Source organism: Dermochelys coriacea, chromosome 3, assembly GCF_009764565.3.
Source record: "Dermochelys coriacea isolate rDerCor1 chromosome 3, rDerCor1.pri.v4, whole genome shotgun sequence".
Taxonomy (NCBI): Eukaryota; Metazoa; Chordata; order Testudines; family Dermochelyidae; genus Dermochelys; species Dermochelys coriacea.
Genome location: NC_050070.1, coordinates 35,843,098 through 35,868,619, shown reverse-complemented (window position 1 = coordinate 35,868,619; position 25,522 = coordinate 35,843,098). Strand labels below are relative to the sequence as shown.

The 25,522-nt window shown below is 41.7% G+C and overlaps 2 protein-coding genes across 11 annotated transcripts in view; one reads left to right on the top strand and one right to left on the bottom strand.

Annotated features, from left to right (window-relative positions):
• Positions 1-18,128, top strand: part of COLEC11 (collectin subfamily member 11) — a 50,496-nt gene extending 32,368 nt beyond the window's left edge. For 9 of the 10 annotated variants that reach the window (XM_038395975.2, XM_043510283.1, XM_043510288.1 and 6 more), the window contains 4 exons: positions 10,971-11,042; positions 11,885-11,938; positions 15,595-15,690; positions 15,850-18,128. In XM_038395975.2, the coding sequence (XP_038251903.1) occupies positions 10,971-11,042; positions 11,885-11,938; positions 15,595-15,690; positions 15,850-16,259 (632 nt within the window). In that variant the 3' untranslated portion in view covers positions 16,260-18,128. The remainder of the gene's footprint in view (positions 1-10,970; positions 11,043-11,884; positions 11,939-15,594; positions 15,691-15,849) is intronic. The other variant, XM_038395973.2, reaches the window with a different exon arrangement.
• On the bottom strand, positions 6,715-7,094 carry LOC119853217 (NADH dehydrogenase [ubiquinone] 1 alpha subcomplex subunit 3-like). The gene has a single exon (XM_038395981.2). It carries the CDS (start codon positions 7,089-7,091, stop codon positions 6,831-6,833), a length of 261 nt encoding a protein of 86 aa, XP_038251909.1. The 5' UTR covers positions 7,092-7,094; the 3' UTR covers positions 6,715-6,830.
• Positions 18,129-25,522: the final 7,394 nt, after the last annotated feature.

Below are 25,522 nucleotides of genomic sequence, written 5' to 3'. Positions count from 1 at the left end.
AAGTGTGAATGGAACATCAGCACCAGCAATAGTAGGTGAGCTACCTGTGGAATCTTTCCAAATGAGAAACAAATGAGGTTTGTTTAATGAACTCTTGTGCCTGCTGTCATTTTTCCAGGGATTGGGTCTATTTATTATCTAGGAACAGGGACTTTAAGAAAAACACCAAATATTGCAAGACTCGTGGAAAATCACAAGAGTTGGTAACACTGAAATAGCCAACACATGGCCGTTTTTTCCAGTATTCTCCCAGCTAACTTTTTATCTAGTGCTAAGAGCTGGTGATCACCTGGAGGATACTTATTTCATATTATAGAAGTGCTAAAAAAGCATGTCCATCCACGTGCTCTAAGCACCATTAAGTGCTCCACTATCTAAAGAGCCCAGCCTGTTATTGGGGCAGTAAACTTTTTAGTTCAGTCTTTAACCTCTTTGTGGGCCTGATTTCGGACCATGTAGGTGTTAGATGACCATGTCCTTTAATTACTAAGTTATAGTATAATTTTTAAGCACATTCGTACTGAGTTTTATAGTTTAGTTATTCTTTTGTGACGAACAGACATTAAGTAAGAGAGGCGTTTTCAATTTTTGGGTCCCCCAATAGGGAAGACTGTCAGTCAAAATCTTTATAGTAGTAACACTGTTAATGTTTGTTATATTCTGATGCTATTTGAGTAAATGGTGGCTGACTTGAGAGAGTGTATGTAATCCCTTTGTAGTTTTTGCAGTATTTTCTGTTTATAATAACACTTTGTGATCTCGAACATTTGTGTAATTCCTTTTGTGTCCTTTCTGTTTTATTTATTGGACAAGTTAATTCTAAGATACTGTAACTACTATCTTTGGGTTTTATAAAAAATCAGTGAATAAATAAATGAAATGTATAAGAAATGCTGTCCTCCTATTTCTGGCCTGATCAGAGGGAGGAAGTACTGGGAACCTTGTGAGAAAATCTCTACTCTAGTGATATTTGCAGCCCAATTTTGCAGAGCCAAAAGATTTTGATAATTCAAATAAACAATCAGATGTTTGGATGCTTATCTAAAATAAACCCAAATGCTAAGCTGTTTGATGTTTCTGTGTCACTAGACATTGGTTAAGAATAAATTCATGTTACTTTCCTCATTGCTTTTGATTATTCTGCAAATAGATTACCACCTTATATCAGCATTTTATAAAGCATTGGATAAGATTTAGATTAAACACAGGTCACCTGGAACAATTATAATCAGTCTTCCAAAGTAATTTAGACCCTGTATTATACTATATAGTATAAGCAAGAGGAAAATATTCTGTATAAGAGATTCTGTGACTGACGATTAAATGTCATGAGCCAGCTTCTGTCTTTGAATGAATATAGGCCTCTACTGAAGTTATGAAAACATTGCATGCATAGCTGAGGGAGAATCTAGCCTTAAATTATGGTTCACGGGTGAATAATATAGTACAAAGGATTAGCCTTCCACTTGAGTTTAAATCCTGATGACAGTTACAAATGGAAATGAGTTAGGTGATCTCATCAAAGTCTCCATTTGTGTCCATTATGAAATGACTGTCCATCTCAACACAACTGACATTCTCCCCTCAGAAGATGGATTACTGGTCAGGAGTGATCTGAATGATTTCATAGAGCCGTGAGCCTGTGTGTTAGGCCCAAACTTCCAGGAGCACGAACTCCTCATAACAATTGAAATTAAAAAAATATAGTGAAGCAAACATCCCCCAATCAATACAAATGCCCTCTCAGTACCACCCAAGGTAGACATTCTAAAGCATTTAAAATAAGAAATGGAGGGAGAGGGGGCAGGAGATAGGGGAGTAATGTTGGAAAGCACTGTCAAGCTAACTGGACTCTTAAAAATAAAAGGGGCCCTACTAGGCATTTTAATTTATCTGCAGTCTTAAATAAACACCTGAAAATATACAGAATGTATCTGAACTTTCTGCTATTACACTGCATAGATCTATAAATTAGGTTTCCTCAAAACGTTGTGGAATAGCTTGAACCTACAAGTTGCTGAGCTCTCTGGCTCTGATCTGGTGAAGCATGTTACCACATGCTAATCTTAATGAATAATGTCATTAACGTCACTGGACTGTTACCAAATGCTCAGCAGTTTGCAGGATCAATGTCTGAGAGAGGTAATGGTATCTCAAGAGATATTTTAATATTACCTACTGCTCATTACAGTGCAATCTCCTTCATGTCTGATTCAATATTCACATGACTTTTCTGCTCCCTTAGGGGTGTTGCTGGCAGAATTCTGTACAAAAGCCCTGGTGAAAGATGTCTTGTGTAGACAATTATATATATACACAAAGTTGCCATCTGATTAAAAAATATTTTCCAGTTCTACTTTAAAATGCATATATATTTTGACAAAAGTGAGGCTGATGGATGTCTTCAATTTCTCATCATGTTAGATGAAGGTTTATTTACATAGCTTCATTGATACATTAGCACAGTAATTCAGTCTAAATTACTGAGAAGCTGCTTGGTAGTTTAAAGTGCAAAAATCATCATTCAGAGCCACATTTTTAAACATGTGTGGGTAAGTTGTACCCACAAAAGGGACGTGTGTATGGCACAGACAGATAATTGATTATGCAGTTTTATGTGTTTTGCATTTGCAACTGCATATTTGACATGCCTTTGCACCTCCCAGACGTATATTGCTGGTACAATTCAAATATGTCATATATATTTGCCCCGAAGGCTGTTGTGTAGAATTGTTGTATTTTAGAGACCGTGATCAGTTTTAAGAGCTGCTTTTTAACTTCCTATTATATCTCACCATTTGCCACTTGCATGATTTATTATTATTATTTATTTATTTGTATTGCTATACAATAATAATGGGTAATTTCAACTATCCTCATATTGACTGGGTAAATGTCACCTCAGGGTTTGATGCAGAGGTAAAATTTTTAGACACCATAAATGACTGCTTCTTGGAGCAGTTCGTTCTGGAACCCACAGAAGGAGAAGCAATTCCTGATTTAGTTGTAAGTGGAGCACACGATTTGGTCCAAGAGGTAACGATAGCTGAACTGCTCAACAATAGTGACCATAATGTAATTACATTTAACATCCTTATGGAGGGAATAGTACCAAAAAAAAACCCACCATGATAATATTGATCTTTAAAGAGGAGAACTACCAAAAAATGAGGACGCTTGTTAGATGGAAATTAAAAGGAGCAGTCACCAGGGTTAAATGCCTGCAAGCCGTAAGGGGACTATTTAAAAACATGTTGATAGAGGCTCAAACTAAATGCATGCCCCAAATCAGAAGAGACAATAAGAGGACCAAAAGAATAGCATCATGGCTAAACAGCAGAATAACGGAGACCATTAGAGGCAAAAAGGCATCTTTTAAAATTTGGAAGTCAAATCCTAGTGAAGATAATAATAAGGTGCACGAGCAGGTTAAGTGTAAAGGCATAACAAGGCAGGCCAAGAAAGAATTTGAGACACAACTTGCTAAAGGTTAAAAGATAAGAATTTTTTTAAAGTGCATTAGAATCAGGAAGCCTGCCAAAAGGGGAGTAAGGACCACTTACTGTGACCAAGGTATTAAAAGACCACTCAAGGAATACAAGGTTACAGGGGTGCTGGAACAATTTGTATAGTGTGGGTGCTGAGAGCCATTGAACCAAACTGTAAACCCTGTGATGGAAACCACTTCAAGCCAGGGGTGCGATAGCACCCCAAGTTCCAGCACCTATGCAAAGTCATTGCAAAAGAAGATAAATGAATTATTTGCATCAGTCTTCACTGCAAAGGGTGTTGGGGAGATACCCATATCAGAGCTAGCCTTTCTAGGCAACATATCTGAAGTAGTGTCTCACTACTGATTGATGTGTCAATGGAAAAAGTTTCAGAACAAACTGATAAATTAAACAGTAATAAGTCACCAAGAGCAGATGATATTCACCCAAGAATACTGAAGGAATTCAAAATATGAAATTTCAGAACTACTAACTGATACTCATTGCTGAAACAAGCCTCCAGACCAGATGGCTGGAAGGTACCTAGCAAATTGGTAGAAGATGTAGCAAAGAACAGAATTATCAGACAGGTTAACGTTTGTTGGGCAAGAGTCAACATGGCTTTTGTAAAGGGAAATCATGCCTCACAAATCTATTAGAATTCTCTGAGGGAGTCAACAAGCATGTGGATAAGGGTGAGCCAGTAGGTATAGTGTGCTTGAATTTTCAGAAAGCCATGGACTTATCTAATTCTTTTTTGAACCCAGTTATACTTTTGACCATTACAGTGTCCTATGGCAATGAGTGACACAGGTTAATTGTGCATTATGTGAAAAAGTACTTTCTATTGTTTGTATTAAATCTGCAGCCTATTCATTTCATTGGGTGCCCCTGGTTTTGGTATTGTGGGAAAGGGTAAATAACACATCTATTATAAGACAAGAGCCAATGGATGGATACAGACAGACAGACGGGAGTACAAGGAAACAAGACAATATAGGTCAGCATGAGAGGCATGGTCTCAGTACATCAGCAGCCTAACTTTTGTCAAACTTTTTTGTAATCATTTCAGCAAAGGAGAGTTGTAAAGAGAGATTTGTAGCTTTGCAGATTTTTATGGGGAGTTCTTCCCAAGCATGAAGGGCAACATGGGAGAAAGCATGAAGTTGCTTGTTTGCAAATTTAACAAGTGGGTGTTTGAGGCTGGCATCATAGGCCAGTCAGAGGCGGGAACTGACCTTTTGATACAGAGAGATAATGACTGGCATGGGGATAGGTTGCAAAAGGTCTTTAAAGTACATACAGGTAGTTTATGTTTGATGTGATAGAGAAGAGGAAGCCAGTGGAGGGGTGACAGGATCAAAGTGACAGGCTAGGAAAATGATCTTTGCAGCAGCATTTGAAATGGAAATGAGCAGGGTAAGACTGCATTTGTCAAGGCCAGAAAGAAGATGTTGCAATAATCAAGATATGAGTTAATGAGAGCCTGGATGAGAGTTTTAGCTATGTGGATGGATAGGAAAGGTAGTCTCTTAAAGATATTATACCAAAAGAATCTGCAAGATTTAGACATAGCCTTGATGTGAGAACTTAGAGGTCTGAGCTGAAGATAACATCCAGGTTATGGGCCTGAATGACAGGCAGGGTGGTTTACATAACTATCAGCCAGTGGCATCCCATAAAAGATGGATCCTGTTTTTCAATTTTATATATTCATAGAGATTAAGGCCAGAAGGGACCATTGGATCATTCAGTCTGGTGCAGGCCATTACATCTCATCCAGTTACCCTGCATTGATCTCAATAACTTGTATTTGACTAAAGCATAACTTGTGTTTAACTAAAGCATTTTTTCCAGAAAGACATCCAGCCTTGATATGAAGAGATCAGAGATGGAGAATCTCACTCTTCCCTGGTAGTTTGTTCCAATGGTTAATCACTCATTTTTTTTTTTAAAAAAAATTGTGCTAATATCTAATTTGAATTTATTTGGCATCAGCTGCCAGCCATTGGTTCTTGTTCTGCCTTTGTCCACTAGAATGGTACCCAGTATTTTCTTCCCTTGAAGGTACTTTGTAAATTGTGATCAAGTCACTTCTCAGTCTTCTTTTTGATAACAGATTGAGCTCTTTATGTCTCTTGCTGTAAGGCATTTTCACCACCGCTAAAATCATTTTTGTGGCTCTTGTCTGTGCACCATCTCCAGTTTTTCAATATCCTTATTAAAATGTGGATAGCAAAATTGGACACAGTATTCCAATGTTGGTCTCACCAATGCCATACACAGAGGTAAAAATCACCTTCCTACTCCTGCTTCATTACTCCCCCATTTATACATCCAAGGTGAGATTAGCCCCTTTTTGCCACAGTATCACACTGAGAGTTCATGTTGGGTTGCTTGTCCACTGTGACCCCTAAATCCCTTTCAGTCACTGCCCCCCAGGATACAGTCTCTCTCTGTTGTTATGGCCTGCATACCTTGTTCCTTTGCATTTGGCTGCATTAAAACGCATTTTGTTTGAATGGTATGGGCTCAATAGTTCAACTCTAGTGTTTTCTGCCTTCTCTTGTTCATGGGAAGGATCTCCAAGAAGATCAATTGGCTTTCCTCTTCCTTAGTTCCCTTCCAAGATCCTGAAGTCTTCTATCATCTGTGGAGTTTCATGTGATGCTGAGGCATTGGTTTCAAAGTGTATCACCAGTAAGACTTGCAGATGATTGTTTGTACTGGTTTTGTCCAAATTTGTAGTTACATCTCTTTTGGTCACTCCAGGGAGACAGCATGAGGACTGCATTCCCTCCGAGCTGCCATCCTCCCCAATTTCCTCATGCCTCTTTTGGATTGCTCTTTTGGCAGTTCTGTGATCTGCTAGAATGGACTCCACAGGTGGTCCCCAAATCATAGTTTGAGAACCAATGATGTAGAGGATCTCTCTTTAACTTGTTTACTCCATAGGAAGAAATAATTACATGGAGAGAGGCTTTCCCATGGGGAAATTAAATGGTTATCCCACGGGGAGATTAAATCACAGAGAAAAAGAGATGTAAAGCAAGTTTGATGAAACCCTTGAATGACGCTATAGTTTGCTACCAGCCAGTGAGTGTTTCTGTGAGGATGGAACAAGCAATCTCCTGTAGGGGGAGAAAAACTGTAGAAAAAAAATCAAATCCAAACAATTCTTTTAATGAGCACAGGATGATTTTTTTTTTTTTTAAATTTTTTAAAGTCAAAACCTTTATTACATCGATGGGGAGAGGTGGACCGAACCAAACCCCCCTGTAGCCAGCAGGGGGCAACATGCTGACCCAGCCCAGGAGGAAGGCTCCTTCTGCAGCCATGTCACAGCTTCTTCAGCCAGTCCAGCTTGGGCCCCTCCTTGTCACAGGGGTGGGAGGGGATGTTGGGCATATTGCCGTCATCTCGCATGGGCACTGGGTAGACATAGGGCGTCGCTCGGTTGATCATGCCGGAGAACTTCGTGTAGGGGCTGAGCAAGGGCGCCACTGCGGCCAGGATGCCGATGGCGAAGGAGACGGTGATGACGGGCTCCTTGGCCCAAGCGTCCTTCAGGAAGGCACCGATCTTGCTCAGCGCCGCCATATATGTGTTTCCTGGGTTTGAGATAAACAAACTTTTATTTCTGAGTAGAACACATAGGCTTCATTTTACTGGTTATTATTGATAAGTAGTCTCTTCTGTTTGCATGAAAGGATGTGAAGTCACGAGAAGCAAATTAGTTATGTTTATATATCATGTCTGTTTCATTTCGGATACAGCTGTTTGAAATTAATTATTAAGGACCCCTAGGACTGGGTGTTCAAACTTCTGATATCCTTTTACTATAACCCCCAGTCTTCCTGTAACCAATTCATATCTGAGTGAGCAAGGCCACTTTCTAATAAGGTCATAACAGACTAACACTTTTTGACACACTTGGAGTTCCTGGGAAATACATCCCCAACATTCATCACATTCCAGCAAAAATAACTGCAGTTAATACTGTACCATAGACTGAAGCCTTAAAGTGTTCAAAGAATCTTGAATCCAACATGTGAGTTGAGGCTATCTCCCAGACAGTACTTTTTCAATTGATTATACAGATTGCTTCTGTTTTTCTACTGGGATCATATGCATTAGGAAGAAAATACCTGTGGTTTCATGTACAGTTTCCTAATTCCACAATGACTGTGTACACATCATTCCTTTTAGAACTTTTGGTCCTTTTCCATAATCATTTGGTGCATAGATACCAAGTTAAAGATGCCTAGGAAATACCATAGATAATACAAGACAGACGTTGGTCATGTGACTTGCCATTTTGAATCAGGACAGTTAGCCAGTAACCCATCAATTCAGATGTCCTTTCTGACCTCAACCAACACCAGATGCATCCAAGGAAGGTGGAATCTGAGCTTCCTACCCCAGCATAATGCATCTACTGGTAGCTAGTTGTGAAATTCCACCCACGGTAATAAGGAGATTTCTTCCTGACCCTATGGAGACTAGGTTTTGCCTAGAAGCATGCTATTTGATTGTTCTTATCTTAAAATTATATTTTTAGTTATAAAAGTATCTAGGCTTTAAAAAAAATCCAGCCAAGTATATGACTGTGATCTGCAGCAGAGAATTCCACAGGTTGATAATACGTTGGGCCAGATCCTCAGCTGGCATAAATTGTCATAGCTCTAGTGATGCCAACTAAACTATGACAATTTATAAGCTGAAGATCTGGCCTATTGTGTATAGTAATATTTCCTTGAATTCATCTCATTGAATGAATGGTTCTTTCATTGTGGGACAATGCATAAAATATGTTGCACAGTTTAAAATAAGACTAGATTTCCTTTGAGAAGAAGACACATAGGATTTTTAGTGGAAACAGTTGTAGATCAAGCTGCTTCAGGAAATGCTGGGCGAGTTTGTCTCCCCTGCTCTAGTCCACTTATGCAGACTCATCGGGCAAATGGGATTGAAAACTCGTGGAGCTCTTTAGCTGGTGTATAGCTGGCATAACTAGTTGCTACGCCATCCCCTGTGCAGTCCCTAGTATAGAGGGCTTACTGGTATGAGGAGGGTGTATGGCCAGAATTTGGCTCTCGTATGTCTGTGTTGGATGAGTGGGAGGACATAGCCAGTGGGCATACACTGAGCAGTAGGATCAGGGTTCTCTTTTGAGCCCCCCTTCCACCATGCCTGATGGTGGGATGTGCAGCAAAAAAACAAGGTTACTCCCTTTTAATGCTGTTTACAAGTCAGGACAGAGACATTTCCTGGAAAGCCTACTTGAAACAAGTCATCTGACACAGCAGGTATTCACCAGGTCAAGATTATCCCCCGTTTCCCTCCCCCAAGGATGAATGATCTTGCTGGCTTCAGAGTTACTACACTACAGGCAAAGAGCAACTTCCAGCTCGGACAAACTAAGTATTTATGGCACCCGTATATCCACTTGTATTTGCTTAGAAGAGTTGTAGCTTACTAACCATGGGTGGCCTGGTTTAAGCCAAAGCTTCTTAATGTGCAGTGTTTAGCAATTGTTGTCAGACCCTGGTCCTCCTAGCACTGAAAATGTTTTGGCTGCTAGTGTAGACAGGGCCAAACCATTTTCAATATTCATTACAGAAAGCATTCTAGACACTGGGTAGCAGGAGATATCTCCCATGCTTTTGAATAGTGGGTTTTGAAGTCTGTTGACACTGTCTATACCAACAGGATAACAATTTCCCATATTGGTTGAAGGGTGTGAAGGAGAAGAGTCACACTTGAGACTTCTTGGCTCGCTTTCCTAGCTTAGACACATATGGTGGACCAAATTCCACTTTTGACTAGTGATGGTAGAATGTGGCCATTGATTCCAGCCAGTGGATCGGAACATCACTTTTGATTAAAACTATTTTAGTGATAAATGACATGACAGATACCTTCTGGGGAAGAGTTCAGATAAATGATGCCAAGACCCACTCTCTAATGATTCATTGGTCAGATAACAGTGGTTTCTCTTCTTCAGCTTACTTTGTGTGATATATGAGGATAAAGCATGACACATACCTCCTACAATGCACTTGTTTTCCATGAGCTATCTGAATATTCTGTTATATGGTACAACCAAGGAAAAAGGGGTCAAAGTCAGATGAAGAAAGTGAATCAAATCCTTTTCTATTAGATTTCTGTGTATACACAATGGAAAGCCAGGACGAACACTGAAAGGAGAAGAGGGTAAATTTATGGCAACTCTGTTGACAATTTATGTCAGCTTTTGTAATGTGCATATTTATCCTTTATTCATTAAAAATTGCTGAGGAAGATGATTTTCAAGTGGCTCATTTACCACAACTCCACTGTAAAGTACTGCATGGTGTCTCCATTAAAATTAGTAACACTTTACATTCCTGCTGTGAATTACTTAGACTGTGTGCGTGCGTGCATGCATGCGCACGTGCGCACATGTGCCCCTAGAGGGCAAACATAAGGCTTTCACTATTTCTCATTATGATACTATTGAGATGTTTAGAGTATAGAGAAAAGAATAAGTATGCAACTGCCTTCCACTGAATTTACAGAACACAAAGACTAAATTCTGCTCTGTTACTTTGCTACTCCATTAGATCAGAGCTTTACAACCTTTCCAGACTACTGTACCCCTTTCAGGAGTCTGATTTACCTTGCGTACCTCATATTTCACCTCACTTAAAAACTACTTGCTTACAAAATCAGACATAAAAATACAGAAGTGTCACAGCACACTGTTACTGAAAAATGGCTTACATTCTCATGTTTTACCATATAATTATAAAATAAATCAATCGGAATATAAATATTGTACTTACATTTCAGTGTATAATATATAGAGCAGTATAAACAAGTCATTGTTTGAAATTTTAGTTTGTACTGACTTCCCTAGTGCTTTTTATGCAGCCTGTTGTAAAACTAGGCAAATATCTAGCTGAGTGGCTGTACCCCCTGGAATACCTCTGCGTATCTCCAGAGGTATGCGTACCCATGGTTGAGAACCACTGCATTAGACGAATTGACTCATTATGCTTAAAGACCTGTAAATCTCTTGAATTCCGTAATAGATTCAGCCCTTTGGTCCACAAGTTTTTCTGGAATCTCCCCTTATTTTCAACAATACATTGGCATGACAAATTATCTGAGTGGAGTCGTACAAAACTTTTTTTTTTTTATGGCTTTCAGTCAAATTCTATTTTCATTTAGACCTGTGTAGTCCCAGTGAAGTCAACTGCACTGAGAAGATTAAATGTGCTTCTGTGTTGTTTATGTAGCACGCCAGGGATGAGGAAAAAGCTGGACTCCTGGAATTTGACAAACCTTGGTGATCATTCATTGTAATTGCAAAGAAAATTTGCTACAACATTTTCTGCTGCCTGCCATAGAAAATGATACTGAAGTGCTGCTGGGGGTCTGAATAAAGCAGACAATGTTTTTAATCTGTGTCTTTGATCTTTGTGTTATGTTTAGGAGAAATGGGGGACAAAGGACAGAAGGGCAGTATGGGTCGACATGGAAAAATTGGTCCCATTGGTTCAAAAGGTATATTTGATTCAATCTTTTTTTTTCTCCCATAGTGTCTCAACTGAATAATCAAGGGCCGTTTATCTTTGAGATGAGTCCGGTTCTTAATTAAAATTACTCAGATTTTCTCAGGGCTTACTTACCACAATAGATAGCAAGTCCTATAATTAAATCACATTCTAGTCAATCAAATGATGGAGATCTCTGGACTAGTTATCTTGTACCCTGACACACAGCAGGATCAAGAGATCTCAGAAAGCTGACTTTTGGGTCGATTAAAGAGTTTTTAAGTTACATCAACCTCCAAGTATAGGTATTTAAAGGAGAGCGGGTGGGAAGTAGGATTGTACTTTGGTAGAGGCACAGATTCAGGAGCCATGAGGTCTGAATTCCTTGGACTTCCCACTTCTTCTGTGACATTGGTCAAATAATTTTGAACAGCATTTTCAATGGAGTGGTCTAATTTTAGGCTTCTAAATCAAAATTTAGCTACCTAAATAAAAGTGGCCTCATTTTCAGAAGTGCTATTTCCTTACAGATTCCACAGAAGACATTGCTCTGTAAAGTGCCTAAGAAAGTTCTGGCACAAATAACAGGAGATGGAACAGAATGAAACTAGTCATGATGTTTGTCCCTGAATCCAAACTACACAGTTTGAGCGTGTCTTGATGATGAACTGACTGGGACAACAAATCCAAATTTTCCATCGTTTGGGGCCCATCTCTATATTATGCATTTGTTTTTTGCCTTAAATCTTAGTCATTAACACACAAACCCTGTTTAGAAACTTCCTGTTAATGAAATTGGTGACCCGATCTGTTTGTTGAGCAGCAAAATTGATGATATTTTTCATTTTTTAGGTGAAAAGGGAGATAATGGGGATATAGGGCCACCTGGTCCTAATGGAGACCCAGGTAAACCATGATAGATCTTCAAAGTGTATAGTTTTTTTCAAAAAAATGTATAAATCATGTATAGTACACATTCCTTTTAAAGGTTTCAGAGTAGCAGCCGTGTTAGTCTGTATTCGCAAAAAGAAATTCCTTTTAAAAATGCTGAAAAATGCTGTTGGAACTAAAATTTTTAAATAACCTCTTCTGATTTATGCATAGTAATTTGGATTATACTGCATATCTACAGGGTACTTTTACAAAAAGTTTTTTGAGAATGCAATGGCTGCTGGGAGTTGTACTGTAATTCCTTCTGGGGGGGTGGACCACTGCTTGAAAGAATGTTCAATAGTTCCCCACTAACTCAACCTGGATTTAGTTTTTCCAGAAAGCTAATGGGAGCAGGAATGCAACTTGTTCCCAGTCATTCACCACTGTGTAAAAAGACATCTCTGGACATCCTACTTAGGCCCTGATTCTGCACTGAGAACCCTGTGGGGGACCCCTGCACCTTCATTGACTTCACTGGGACATCTCATGGGCACAAAGCTGTGCTGTGTATGTGGTTCTTAGTGCATGAACAGGGCCTAAGGAGCGATTTAGGGACTTCATGCCAGTGTCTACAAGGCCAATAGGCTCAGGCTTTGCAGAATTTATTGGCAGGGTAGGAGGGCATATTTTCATCCACAGCTGTTGTTCTCAAACTGCAGGGGCAGGTGCCCCAGGTGGGGTGCAGAATGTATTCTGGGGGGCATGAAAAGCTTTTTGGGGAAAAGAACTTACTGCATGCATTTTACCCCCAGCAATGAATAAATAACTAAGCGGATTCCTCCGGATGTATCAGGTCCTCAGATTGCACTGTGCATTTTCATGGATTTCTGCTAAGCTTGCCTAGCATTATTCAAAGTCATCGCCCTCTGTACTTTAATCCATTCTTTGCTGTGATGTGGTGTATGCATTTAATTGTAAGCATCGACCACAATTGCAGTTTTTCTTTTGCTCTTATTACAATGGATCGTTGGCTCTGTTTGAATCAATGCCTTGCTGTTTTTAATATTTAGTGAGAGTTGCATGTTTTTTTTTTATGGGTATTTGTACTTGTGTGTTGCGGGGAGGGGGGCTGTAAATTACTACAAACACAAAGAAGGGGACACAATCAAATACATTTTGAGAACCACTGATCTATAGAACTAATCTTATTTTGGTTTTCAAGAATACTGTGATTTTTGCCAGCTATGCCGGTGGAGAGAAGCTGTTTTGCAAAGCCCTTCTACATATCATTTGAGACTCTGAAAAACCACTGGATGATCAACGGGAACACAATATCTTGTTAGGAGTATGAAAAGCTTAGGGCCAGTCTACACGTAAAATGTTGCACGGCGCATCTGTACCAGTGCAGCTGCATCAGTGAAGATGCTGCTGTATTGATGGGAGAGCTTCTCCTATCAGCGCAGTTAATCCACCTCCATGAGAGGCAATAGCTATGTTGACAGGAGAAGCCCACCCCTCGACATAGTGCTGTCTATGCAGGGGAGCTAGATCAGTATAACTGCATTGCTCAGGGGTGAGGAGAAGAGTCTTAGGGATGGATAGTGACTTGGACTGTGCCCATTCAAAAGGAGAAGGAACCCCCCTTTCACTCCTACATTTGCTACTTAGACCCTGGGTCCGGGCATACAGCAGTAAGCAGCAAAGGGCCTGCAAAGTGCTTTAGCACATGTGTAAGCTCAAAATGTTTTTAAGAGGTTTGCTGAAGTGGCATGGATTTAGACAGTTGTTTAAAAGCTTTGCTGAGTCAAGGGCTTAGTATGTGCTAGCTACACTAGCCTAGGAATAGCTGCAGGAGACACTTCTGAGTCGCATTTCTTTCCCTGCTTTCTCCTTGCTCCATTGGGGGTTAGTAATTTACTGCTGATCTACACTACTCAAATTTCAGAGTGGTAGCTGTGTTAGTCTGTATGAGCAAAAATGATGAGGAGTCCTTGTGGCACCGTAGAGACTAACAAATTTTATTTGGGCATAAGCTTTCGTAGGCTAGAACCCACTTCATCAGATTCATTGAGTGGAAAATACAGTAGCCGGTATGTATAAATAGTACATGAAAAGATGGGAGTTGCCTTACCAAGTGGAGGGTCAGTCTAATGAGACAATTCAATTAACAGTAGATTACCAAGGGAGGAAAAATCACTTTAGTAGCGGTAATGAGGGTGGCCCATTTCAAACAGTTGACAAGAAGGTGTGAGTAGAAATAGGGGGAAATTAGTATGGGGAAATTAGTTTTTGTAATGACCCATCCACTCCTAGTCTTTATTCAGGCCTAATTTGATGGTGTCCATTTTGAAAATTAATTCCAGTTCTGCAGTTTCACATTGGAGTCTGTTTTTGAAGGATTTTTTTTTTTTTTTAAGAATTGCCACTTTTAAGCCTGTTATTGAGTGACCAGGGAGATTGAAGTGTTCTCCTACTGGTTTTTGAACATTATAATTCCTGAAGTCAGATTTGTGTCCATTTATTCTTTTGCGTAGAGACTGTCCGGTTTGGCCAATGTACATGGCAAAAGGGCATTGCTGGCACATGATGGCATTTATCACATTGGTAGATGTGCAGGTTAACGAGCCCCTGCAGTATCAGTGCGCCAGCAGCCTAACTCTTGTTGAATTTTTATGTAGGAATTGTGGCAAAGGGGAGTTATAAGGAGGGTTTTGAAGGAGAACAATGAAGTGGCTTTGTGGATATTTACAGGGAGCTCCTCCCACCGGTGATGGGCAGAATTGGAGAAAGCACAAAAGTGCTTGTTTGAAAATTTAACAAATGGGCCATGGAGGCTGACATTATAGGCAGATCTGGGGCAGGATACTGAATGAGAGCTGATAGGTGAGGGTGGGATTAGACAGTTAGGCAGCTAAACTGGATATTAGCATGATTAAATACAGGTTTGAATACCCATATGCAGAACTGGGTGCCTTACCTGGAACCTAGTTTTCAAAACTGGGCTCATAGAAGTTACCTTTTTAATAATCTCATTAAAATTGCTTTTTTCAGACCAATGTAAATTTGTGATAATGGGCAGAATTCTAGAGTCTTAAGTCTTTTATTGGAAGAACTATAACAAACGAACACTTTTGAAATGACCAGAACTGTCTTTTAGGACTAATTCTGAGCATTACATAATAGGAGCAAGATCTGCCTCTGATCTGCTGTGCAGATAGATCCCTTGTGCAGAGCAAATGCAGAATATGCCATACAGATTTCCTGTGTGGAAAAGATATCTGCAGTGAAGATGGAAGAGGAGATTTTTGCCTTGTATATGCATCACTGAGAACTAAGAAGTATAAAGTCGTCCTATTTTTGTTCCTAGTGGACTGGTGTCTGTCACATGTTTGGCACTAATTGGCATCATCATTTGGGATCTCCTCAGAGAGGCCAAGGACTGAGGTGGCATAGAGAGTGAACTGAACTCCTATAGGTAGACCCACAGGTCAGAGTGAAGGATGTTGGTGGGTCAACATGGGGAAGTTTGCACAGTTGCTGCCTATTATTTGGACAGAGAATTTCACTCTCTGGGGTCATCAGGCTAGCCCCTTTTGTGAGCAATACAGTCACATAAATATATTTCACAAAACATTTTTATTTATGATTGTATATACAATTTAACAGCAAGCAGCCCCTAATCTCTGCAGGCATCCCCTGTGAATGCAGCCAGCTAAGGAAGGCTATTGGTGAAATGGATATCCAAGTGGCCCAGCTGACAACTGAATTAAAATTCATAAAAAATGGTATGTTTATTTTGTATGTTTCTCCCTTTCCAAGTGCCCTATTTTTTTTAATGATGAAGCTGCTCTTAAAGAATATGGCCATATCATATTTGATTTGTGTATCTATTTTTGTGGTGTGCATTAAGTTGGTTTATAGAAATGCGAGTGCTCACTTTTCAGCACTGCCCTCCCCCGCAGCTGTCGCTGGTGTGCGTGAGACAGATAATAAGATATACCTGCTGGTGAAAGAAGAGAAAAGATATATGGATGCCCAGCTCTATTGCCATGGAAGAGGAGGAACACTGAGCATGCCCAAGGATGAGAATACAAATAGTTTGATTGCTTCTTACATCAATCAAGCAGGGCTCACCAGAGTTTTCATTGGGATCAACGACCTGGAAAAAGAGGGCAATTTTGTGTATTCTGATCGATCACCCATGCAGACCTTCAACAAATGGCGCAGCGGCGAACCCAATAATGCCTATGATGAGGAGGACTGTGTGGAAATGGTGGCCTCCGGTGGATGGAATGACGTTGCCTGTCACATTACAATGTATTTTGTTTGTGAATTTGACAAAGAAAATGTGTGAGGATGTCTGCTCCCCTGCTCCCCCATTTGAAGCAGATTGTATCACTTACCCCTTGTTTATAAAGTACTAGTTATATTTTACGAGTATATAACATCAGTGTTGTACAGCTGTAAATATAATTAGGTATTTCAAATATCAATATTTACCCTTCAGAAGGGAAGATAGAGTTAAATAAGACATAGTTTGTCTTGCCCTAAGAAAATATGTATTTAGATAAGGTCTATATTCTGCCCTCCCTGCAATTAATTAATGAGGTTGCATGACAGCAATGGAGGGCAGAATTTGGCTCTATGTTGTTATAATGTTGTGTCTGAAGACGTAGATTCTTGATATTGTTTTATCTTAACAACATTTTTAATTGTTAATGTTAATTGCTCATACTGGTTTACAAAGATGACATTTCTGGCTATTTCAAGCCATAAGGAAAAGTTTTTGTATACTCCAGCTACTTAATATAACTATTGCAGTAGGGTTCTGAATGGGCAGGCTTTGTACCTGTTTCTGTGACACATGCACAAGCCAATTAACCCATCAGTTCTACCATTTTTGTAACATCTTTTTATTAAACTGTTTGCAAATAACAACACAGAGACAACTTCAGTGAGCGAACCCATTTACATTGCCTTGGGGAGTCGAAATGGCTCATAATTCAGTACTAGAAGGAGATAAATCAACTTTGTGTTTCTTCAGAAAATGCAATGTCAGGTTCTGTCTGTTTTACATGTTGTTTAACTGAGGGTGGGATAAAAGAATTTACCAAAGTAAGCCAATACTCTAAAGGTGTATTTGAGCCCTGCTGGAATATTCTTGGATGGCATTCTAGCACTTTTTTGGGGAGCTGGAATGGCATTTTATGGCCCTTCAGATACTTGCATTCTGGCACTTCTCGAGCGCAGCGCTCGCTAGTCTATTTTTGCTTAAGATATTCGTGATTGATATTTTTGGTTACAAAACACAAGGAGGGCTTCCTGAGTACATCATGAGTCTCACAAAACCTTTGTTGTCCAACAGTTCCTTTCACTGGGACAAATACTGGGGTCTTCACTTAGTTTTCACTCAGTCCTTAACTTGATGTCAGCAGAAGATTGGCCTTAGTAAAGACTCCTAAAAAGGGCCAAATTCTCTGCAGGCATAAATGAGCACAGCTCTATTGACTTCAATGGATTTCATTCATTTGTCCCAGCAGAGAATTTATCTCTGAGTAAGGACTTCAGGAATTGGTCCCTTATTTTGTTCCTGTGCTTACTTCTCTTCCTTGCTACTCTTCATGGCTATATCTTCTCTTAAATAAAATCTTATTTATTTTTTAAAAAAAAAATGAGTACACCTATAGGGATATAGTTCCAAAGGAAGGCAGTAAGTCATTTTGCCCCACTTATTTGTGTATCCAATTCACAACTGCATGTGACTGAAAAATGTGGTATATTTTTGAAAGGTATAACTGGACAAAAAGAGTGATGAATATTGGATATTTGTAGTGGCCTGTTGCAATTCCTCTCATCATTTAGTCAACTACTCTACATATGAAGGTCACTGGGAAACCTCTGTCGATTGTGTTTTGCAGACAGTGTGTGCTTTCAATGTTTTAAATAATTTGTAAGGGTAAATAACACTAAATATGAAACAATCACAAAGCATGTCTGATCAATCTGGGAAGAAATATCTAAAAGAAACTCAAAACAGGCTTGGTGTGTGATTTTTAGGTAGCCTCCACGTATTAGGCAAGACCAAATTAATAAGTTACTATACAGTGCTACAGCTAATGGAAGACTACTGACCATAGGACTTTTGCTTAGTTCCTCAAAGCATGACAACATTTGAGTTTACATGTTAATTTTATTCTCAAGGAAATAAACAATTTCATCCTGGCATGCTAACTGTTGTGAAGTTCAACCTGTTATATATAAAGGTTTACTCATGAACTCCGAAAACTGGTAGAATATTATTCTAATATATGAAAACCATGCAGGCCATAGTGCTACAGAGACATAACCCTAAAGAACAATTCAGATGCTGACTGGTTCTGCTTGCCAGTGTTTCTTTCTGGTACAGGTAAAGTACGGCTCATGTGTGCTTGGTTTTTCCAGTGCTTTAACTGAGATCTCAGATAATCTTGGTGTGGTTGTATACTTACTTACAAAGGTTCTTATTCTACAGAATCTGAGAAGGACTACAAATGTATCCCTGTGGGTCAATTTGCACCAGGGATGCAAATATTCCCTTTTGAGTTTTGTAATGGTTTGCCTCCTGATAATAAAACCACCCCAAGGCTTTTAAACCACCAATATGGTTGGGTCAAGTCATTATAGCTGTATGGTAATAAATAAGGGCAATCTGAGTCTGGGTTCCTGCCTGCCTAGGATGGCACTTGCCGACATAAAGTATCTTGAAGACACTTCGTGTGCCTAAGCTGTCACCTTTGCCCACTCTTTACCCATTTTTGCAAGATGCTGATGTGATTGGTTGATTCTGCATGTATGAATCTCTTTGCAGATTCCTTTGGATGAGGTAGAAAACAGGCCTCCAGTCCTAAAAGCCTTAGTTGAGCTGGGCAGCAGGCACACAACATTTCACAGATTTATAGAGTGTTTCGTGAATAATCTGAATTTCTGCTCAAATGGCTAATTAATATTAAGCAGCAGAAAACCCATTTATTTCCCTCCATTTTTCATGGTACTTGTGTAACCCACACACCTTCTGGTGGCACCGAGACCACTTAGAGACACAGAGAGAGATTAATGAGTCTGCTCTACAGCCTTAGCTAACAGCCAGTTAGCTTTTAGCTTATGCGGTAGAGGCTCATGCACTTTGCTCCCGAGGCTCCAGATTTGATTCCGCCTGCCAACAACTGGGATTTGTCAGTGTTACACTTACACCATTTTTTCAACAGCTTTTGAAGTATGAATTAAAAGGGAAACCAACTATATTGTTAAGGACTTTCTATATCCTTGTTCACTATAGGTTGTCAGAGCCCTAACTCCACTGTGTGGGGAGGTAGGTCTCAACATTACTCAGTTCTCATTGCTCAGGGTGGGTCTTTGGCTGTGCTGCGGGGAGTCACAACTCACTCTCTGTTCTGCTGTGGGGAAGGGGGTCCTCTGCACCGTGCCTTACGTGGGGCAGATTATAAAGTTACAGTCTAGCCCTGGGGTGGGCAAACTGTGGCCCATGGGCTGGATCTGGCCCACCAGCTGTTTTAAGCCAGCCCTCCAGCTCCTGCTGGGGAGTGCAGTCTGGGGCTTGCCCCGCTCCATGGCTCCAACTGGGGAGCAGGGTTGGGGGCTGTTCCACGCTGCTTCCTGAAGCAGTGGCATGGCTCTGCTCCTGCTCCTATATGTAGGGGCAGCCAGGGGGCTCTGCTCTGCACGCTGCCCCCGCAGCTCCCATTGGCCGGGAACTATGGCCAATGGGAGCTGCAACAGTGGCATCTACGGATGGGGCAGCGCGCAGAGGCGCCTGGCTGCGGATCTGTGTAGGATCCAGAGTGGGGATATGGCCGCTGCTTCTGGGAGCTGCTTGAGGTAAGTGTCGCCTGGAGCCTGCACCACTGAGTCTCTTCCTGAGCCCCAACCCCCTGTTCCAGCCCTGATCCCCCTCCTGCCCTCTGAACCTCTCAGTCCAAGCCCAGAGCACACTCCTACGCCCCAAACTCCTCATCCCCAGCCCCCCTCCAGACCCCGCACTCCCAGCCAGAGCCCCCACCTCCACTCCCTACTCCCCTACCCCAGCCTGGAGCCCCCTCCTGCACCATGAACTCCTCACCTCCAGCCCCACCCCAAAGCTCACACCCCCAACCAGAGGCTTCATCCCCCTCCGCACCCCAACCCCAATTTTGTGAGCATTCATGGCCTGCCATACAATTTCTATTTCCAGATGGGGCCCTTGGGCCAAAAAGTTTGCCCACCCTGGTCTAGCCCTATGGGCCTGGTCCAAAGGCTACTGAAGTGAATGGCAAGACTCCTAGGGTATGTCTACTCTGAATCTGAGCTTGTGGACTCAGTGTTTCCAAGTCTGTGCTTGAGCATCCTACTGCATTATAAATCTGGGTTTAAAATGGCTTGACCTGGGACTCACAGCCATACTAATTTGTCCATACTGCCCTGTGTGGACCTTCTGACTTGGGCCTGCAGCTTGACCTGCATCCACAGAGCAAAGTGACAGGGCTTGGACCTGAGTCACAATAGGACGTAGGCTCTAACCCATCCCCCTAGTATGATCCTAGGATCTAGGACCTGAGTTCTTGCTGACCCAAGTCGGACTGATAGGTGTGTGGATGGAAGTGGGGAAGTTGTCAGAGCCCAGGCTTAGTGTGCAATTTAGCCATACCCCTATTGAGTTCAATAGTCATTAGATCAGCTCCTGTCACTAGTGATGGAACTAGTGACCACTGACTATTCTAATAAATAAGGGAGATTAAACAGTAACATTTTATGGCATGGACTTTGTTTGAAAAATCGTTGTATTGTGAGATTATTTTTTTAGTTGGGAACAGAAAAATTATTGGTATTTTTCATACACATTAAGAAACATATACTTGTTATGTATTTCTATGGAAGAAGTTAAGAATGCATGAGCAAAAAGCAATTGTAAGTGTGAAGTAGAAGGTCTTCCTAAGAAGCTAATACAAGGTTTATGTCAATCTGCACGTGGTCGTCTTTTTTTCTTGGTCAATATTTGTCCCTAAATATTAAAAGAAAATGTTTTTACCTAAGTGATGGACATATAGGGTGTGTTTTGGGAAAACTGTCAATCAATCTAACAGGTTTCAGAGTAGCAGCCGTGTAATCTAACAGTCTTCTATATAGTGATTTCTTCTGGCCCCTGAATCAATCTTTCATATGAAACGCATTTATTTTAGTCAAAATAATGTATTCAGTGTATTTTACATAGTAAGGATGTTTTGTTATGTATCACCAGCATATTTGAAAATATGTTTCAAAGACACTTGACAGGTGAACAGCTCACTCACGCGGTGGCTATCATGTATCCATGAGTTATAAACTTGTTTAGATCAAAAAGAAGAGGAAGACTAAAGATAAGTCCATTTTATACCAAAAATAGAGCACTTTTATTGGAATTCTATAAGGAAAATGATTGACTCTCTTTACATAAGTTCAGGTAACACTGGTTGAGATAATAATGAACCTGTTATCAAATTGGTGGAAAGCTTTGGCCCTTGTAGCACTCTGGCCTGAACTGGTCCATGGCCTAGAGATTTATTTCGTAGGGCTCTAGCTTTCATTTTGTTTCAGCCTATCGGCTAACTCCTAACTTTCCAGTTCCCAATCCCATAGCTTTGTGTGTATGTGTGTGTCATATCTATTAAGTCTCCAGCTTTTAACTGGAGAGTCCAGCTTTCTTTGTGTGTGTGTGTGTCTCTCTCTCTCTCTCTCGCCTCTGGTGCTGAGTGATCCTCTGCTACCTTGGAATTTGTAGTGAATTTTCTGTGCCAGGCAAGGCACACAGGAGGTGTAACCAGGAGCAGATACAGAATCCTCTCCCTCCTGACTCTACAAGAGTGTCTCTGCCTTCCCGTTCCTTCCCCTCACTGAAGGACCCTGCAGCACCGAACCCGTCCATCAGCATCGTTCCCTGTGCAACAGTGCTCTCAGCGGGGACCTGAGCCTGCTTTTGTAATGGAGAGATGCCTGACCACTACAAGATACTGGAGGGAAAAACTGATTTTGTGTTGTGATAAGTTTTGACTGTTTGGGAGGGAAATTTTTTTTTGTTGGGAATTGATTTTATGGAGGGAAAGAACTGATCATGTGAATGGGGAACTGATTAATTTTGGCAGGTGAAGAGAGAACTGATTCTGTGTGGATGAAATCTTGGTGGATTATGGAGGAGGGGTTTGAGGAGAGTTGCATAGTTAAGGTATTTAGAAGGGAGCATTTCAATTTAGCATGGGGAGGAAATAACTTTTAGGGGAAGGGAGGGATAAAGAGGGAGGAAAAGGTGAGAAGTGGCTATGGTGGAGTTAACAAAGAGTATGCACACCTCATGTAAATGTTACCTAGAAGAGTGCTCAGGCTTTTTGGTTGGCCAAAGTAGGCAGGTCTGTAGATAAATGCCTGTGTGTGTGTTAAACCAGAACAAAACAGTCTGCTCCCTTCCAGCAGGAAGCATGGGAACACCAACATCAACCACCCATAAAAATAGAGTTACAGAGTCAGAAAGTTTCAGAGTAGCAGCTGTATTAGTCTGTATTCACAAAAAGAAAAGGAGTACTTGTGGCACCTTAGAGACTAACAAATTTATTTGAGCATAAGCTTTCGTGAGCTACAGCTCACTTCATCGGATGCATTCAGTGGAAAATACAGGGGGGAGATTTATATACATAGAGAACATGAAATAATGGGTGTTACCATACACACGGTAACCATAGTGATCACTTAAGGTGAGCTATTACCAGCAGAAGAGCGGACGGGGGGGAAGGGGACCTTTTGTAGTGATAATCAAGGTGGGCCATTTCCAGCAGTTGACAAGAACGTCTGAGGAACAGTGGGGGGTGGGGATAAACATGGGGAGATAGTTTTACTTTGTGTAATGACCCATCCACTCCCAGTCTCTATTCAAGCCTAAGTTAATTGTATCCAGTTTGCAAATTAATTCCAATTCAGTAGTCTCTCATTGGAGTCTGTTTTTGAAGTTTTTTGTTGAAGTATTGCCTCTTTTAGGTCTTTAATCGAGTGACCAGAGAGATTGAAGTGTTCTCCGACTGGTTTTTGAATGTTATAATTCTTGACGTCTGATTTGTGTCCATTTATTCTTTTACATAGAGACTGTCCAGTTGGACCAATGTACATGGCAGAAGGGCATTGCTGGCACATGATGGCATATATCACATTGGTAGATGTGCAGGTGAACGAGCCTCTGATATTGTGGCTGATGTGATTAGGCCCTATGATGGTGTCCCCTGAATAGATATGTGGACAGAGTTGGCAACGGGCTTTGTTGCAAGGTTAGGTTCCTGGGTTAGTGGTTCTGTTGTGTGGTGTGTGGCTGCTGGTGAGTATTTGCTTCAGGTTGGGGGGTTGTCTGTAAGCAAGGACTGGCCTGTCTCCCAAGATCTGTGAGAGTGATGGGTCGTCCTTCAGGATAGGTTGTAGATCCTTGATGATGCGTTGGAGAGGTTTTAGTTGGGGGCTGAAGATGATGGCTAGTGGCGTTCTGTTATTTTCTTTGTTGGGCCTACCCTGTAGTAGGTAACTTCTAGGTACTCTTCTGGATCTGTCAGAAGGAACCACCAGATCATCTAATCTGACCTCCTGTATACTACAGGCCACCAACACCAACCATCCACCTGCACACTAAACACAATAATTGGAATTAGACCATAGTATTATAGCTTTTGGAAAGCTAAGCAATTGCGTGCCACAGGCAAAGAACAGGAGGATCAAGATGTACCAGTGCCAAACATGAAAGTTAGGAAAACAAATCAGCACTTCCCATTCCTCCTGAGGTGAGTGACAGAGTGAGGAGATGAGGGATGGAGAGGGTAGAGGAGAGATCGAGTGATAAAGCTGAAGGAAGAAGAGCATATGCTAGAGGTGAGTGAGAATGAGTGTGTGCATGCTTGTATGAAAGAAAAGAGTAAAGGAGGAGCCCAACTGAACATCTGATCTCTGGCCACATGGGGGACGTCTACACTTTGATAAAAGACCCACGGCGTGGGTACGGTCGGCCCGGGTCAGCTGACTCAGGAATGTGGAACTCAGGCTGCTGGACTATAAAATTACAGTGTAGATGTCTGAGCTCGGGCTGGAGCCCAGGCTGTGCAATTCCGTGACAGAGAAGGTCTCAGAGCCTGGGTTCCAGCCTGTGCCTGAACAACTACATTACAATTTTTAGACCAGCAACCTAAGCCCCACAAGCCTGAGTCAGCTGACCTGGGCTCTGAGACTTGGTGGCATGGTATTTTTTAATTGCAGTGTAGATGTACCCATAATTCGTGACTGTGGGCCTGTGAACAAGTACCAGTGCCCTCCACACTAGTGATACAGTAGGGATAATGGAGAGACAAACAAAGTGGGTGAGGTAATATATTTTATTGGATCAACTTCTGCTGGTGAGAGCAGTTGTGGATTAATGCATGGGGTCCAGGCCCAGGAGCCTCCGCCAATTTGGGGGCCTCTGCAGGAACGCCAGAACTTGTGTAGAAGTCGGGGGGCCACTGGCACTGGAACTGTGTCCCTGCCTCCTGCTCCTCTTCCTCCAAGGCAAAGCCAGAAGCCAGAGCTGGGCAGTAATGCCTGGGCTGCTGTGGAGAGCCCTGGCCCCTCCACCTGCCCTGGCCAGGGTGCCCTAGAGCAGCCCCGGCCCATGTCCCCGACCCCTGGAGCATGCTGCCCAAGACAGGCGGAGGGTCCAGGGCTTCCCACAGTGGCCCAGGCTCCATGGACAGCTCTTACCATGGTTTGGCTCTGGCTTCTGGCATGGCCAGAGAGCAAGGCATGGGGGAAGAGGAGAAGCAAGGGTGTAGCCCCATGGCGAGGGGGGTCAGGCCCACCTCAGCCATCCACCAGGAAAATGCTGGTGCCATGAGCAGAGATTATGCTTCGTGGCAGGGGACTTTATCAGCTCCCCTGCAGAGAAGCACAGCCCCTTCCACTGCTGTTCCTCACCTACCCAAGGCTTTTCCACCCATGTTAAAAAGTGGGTGGGCATGCCCTCCCCAACCCGCCTTCCTCCAGTTCCAGTACACCTGAGCCCCTGGAGTGTGGGGGGCCCAAATGTTTGTCCTTTGTGCCCAGGACCCCAATAAATCTTAATCTACCTGAGAGAGACAAGTTTTTGAGTTTACACAGAGCTCTTGTTCATGTCTGGGGTTCTCTCGGAGTATTTGGGTGGCCTGTTCCATGATGTGATCCACTTTTCTGGCGGAGTGTCCTCTCACCAACAGAAGCTGGCCCAGTAAAAGATATCACCTCACCCACCTTGTCTCTCTAATATCCTGGGGCTGACATAGCAACAACATCCCTGCATGCTAGTAGGGATATAAAGAAAAGGAGTAAGAAAATTAATTTGTTAGTCTCTAAGGTGCCACACATACTCCTTTTCTTTTTGCAGATACAGACTAACACGGCTGCTACTCTGAAACCTGTCATTATAGTAGGGATATGTTACTATATTCACTTTACTGGGAGCATAATCCAGTGCTGATAATTCAAAGGTTAGATACCTAGCATTGGTGCCTGTCTGTTCTAGTAAGTATAAGAATATTCAATACTGTCAAAAATTCAGCAACTGCTGGTCTGGTG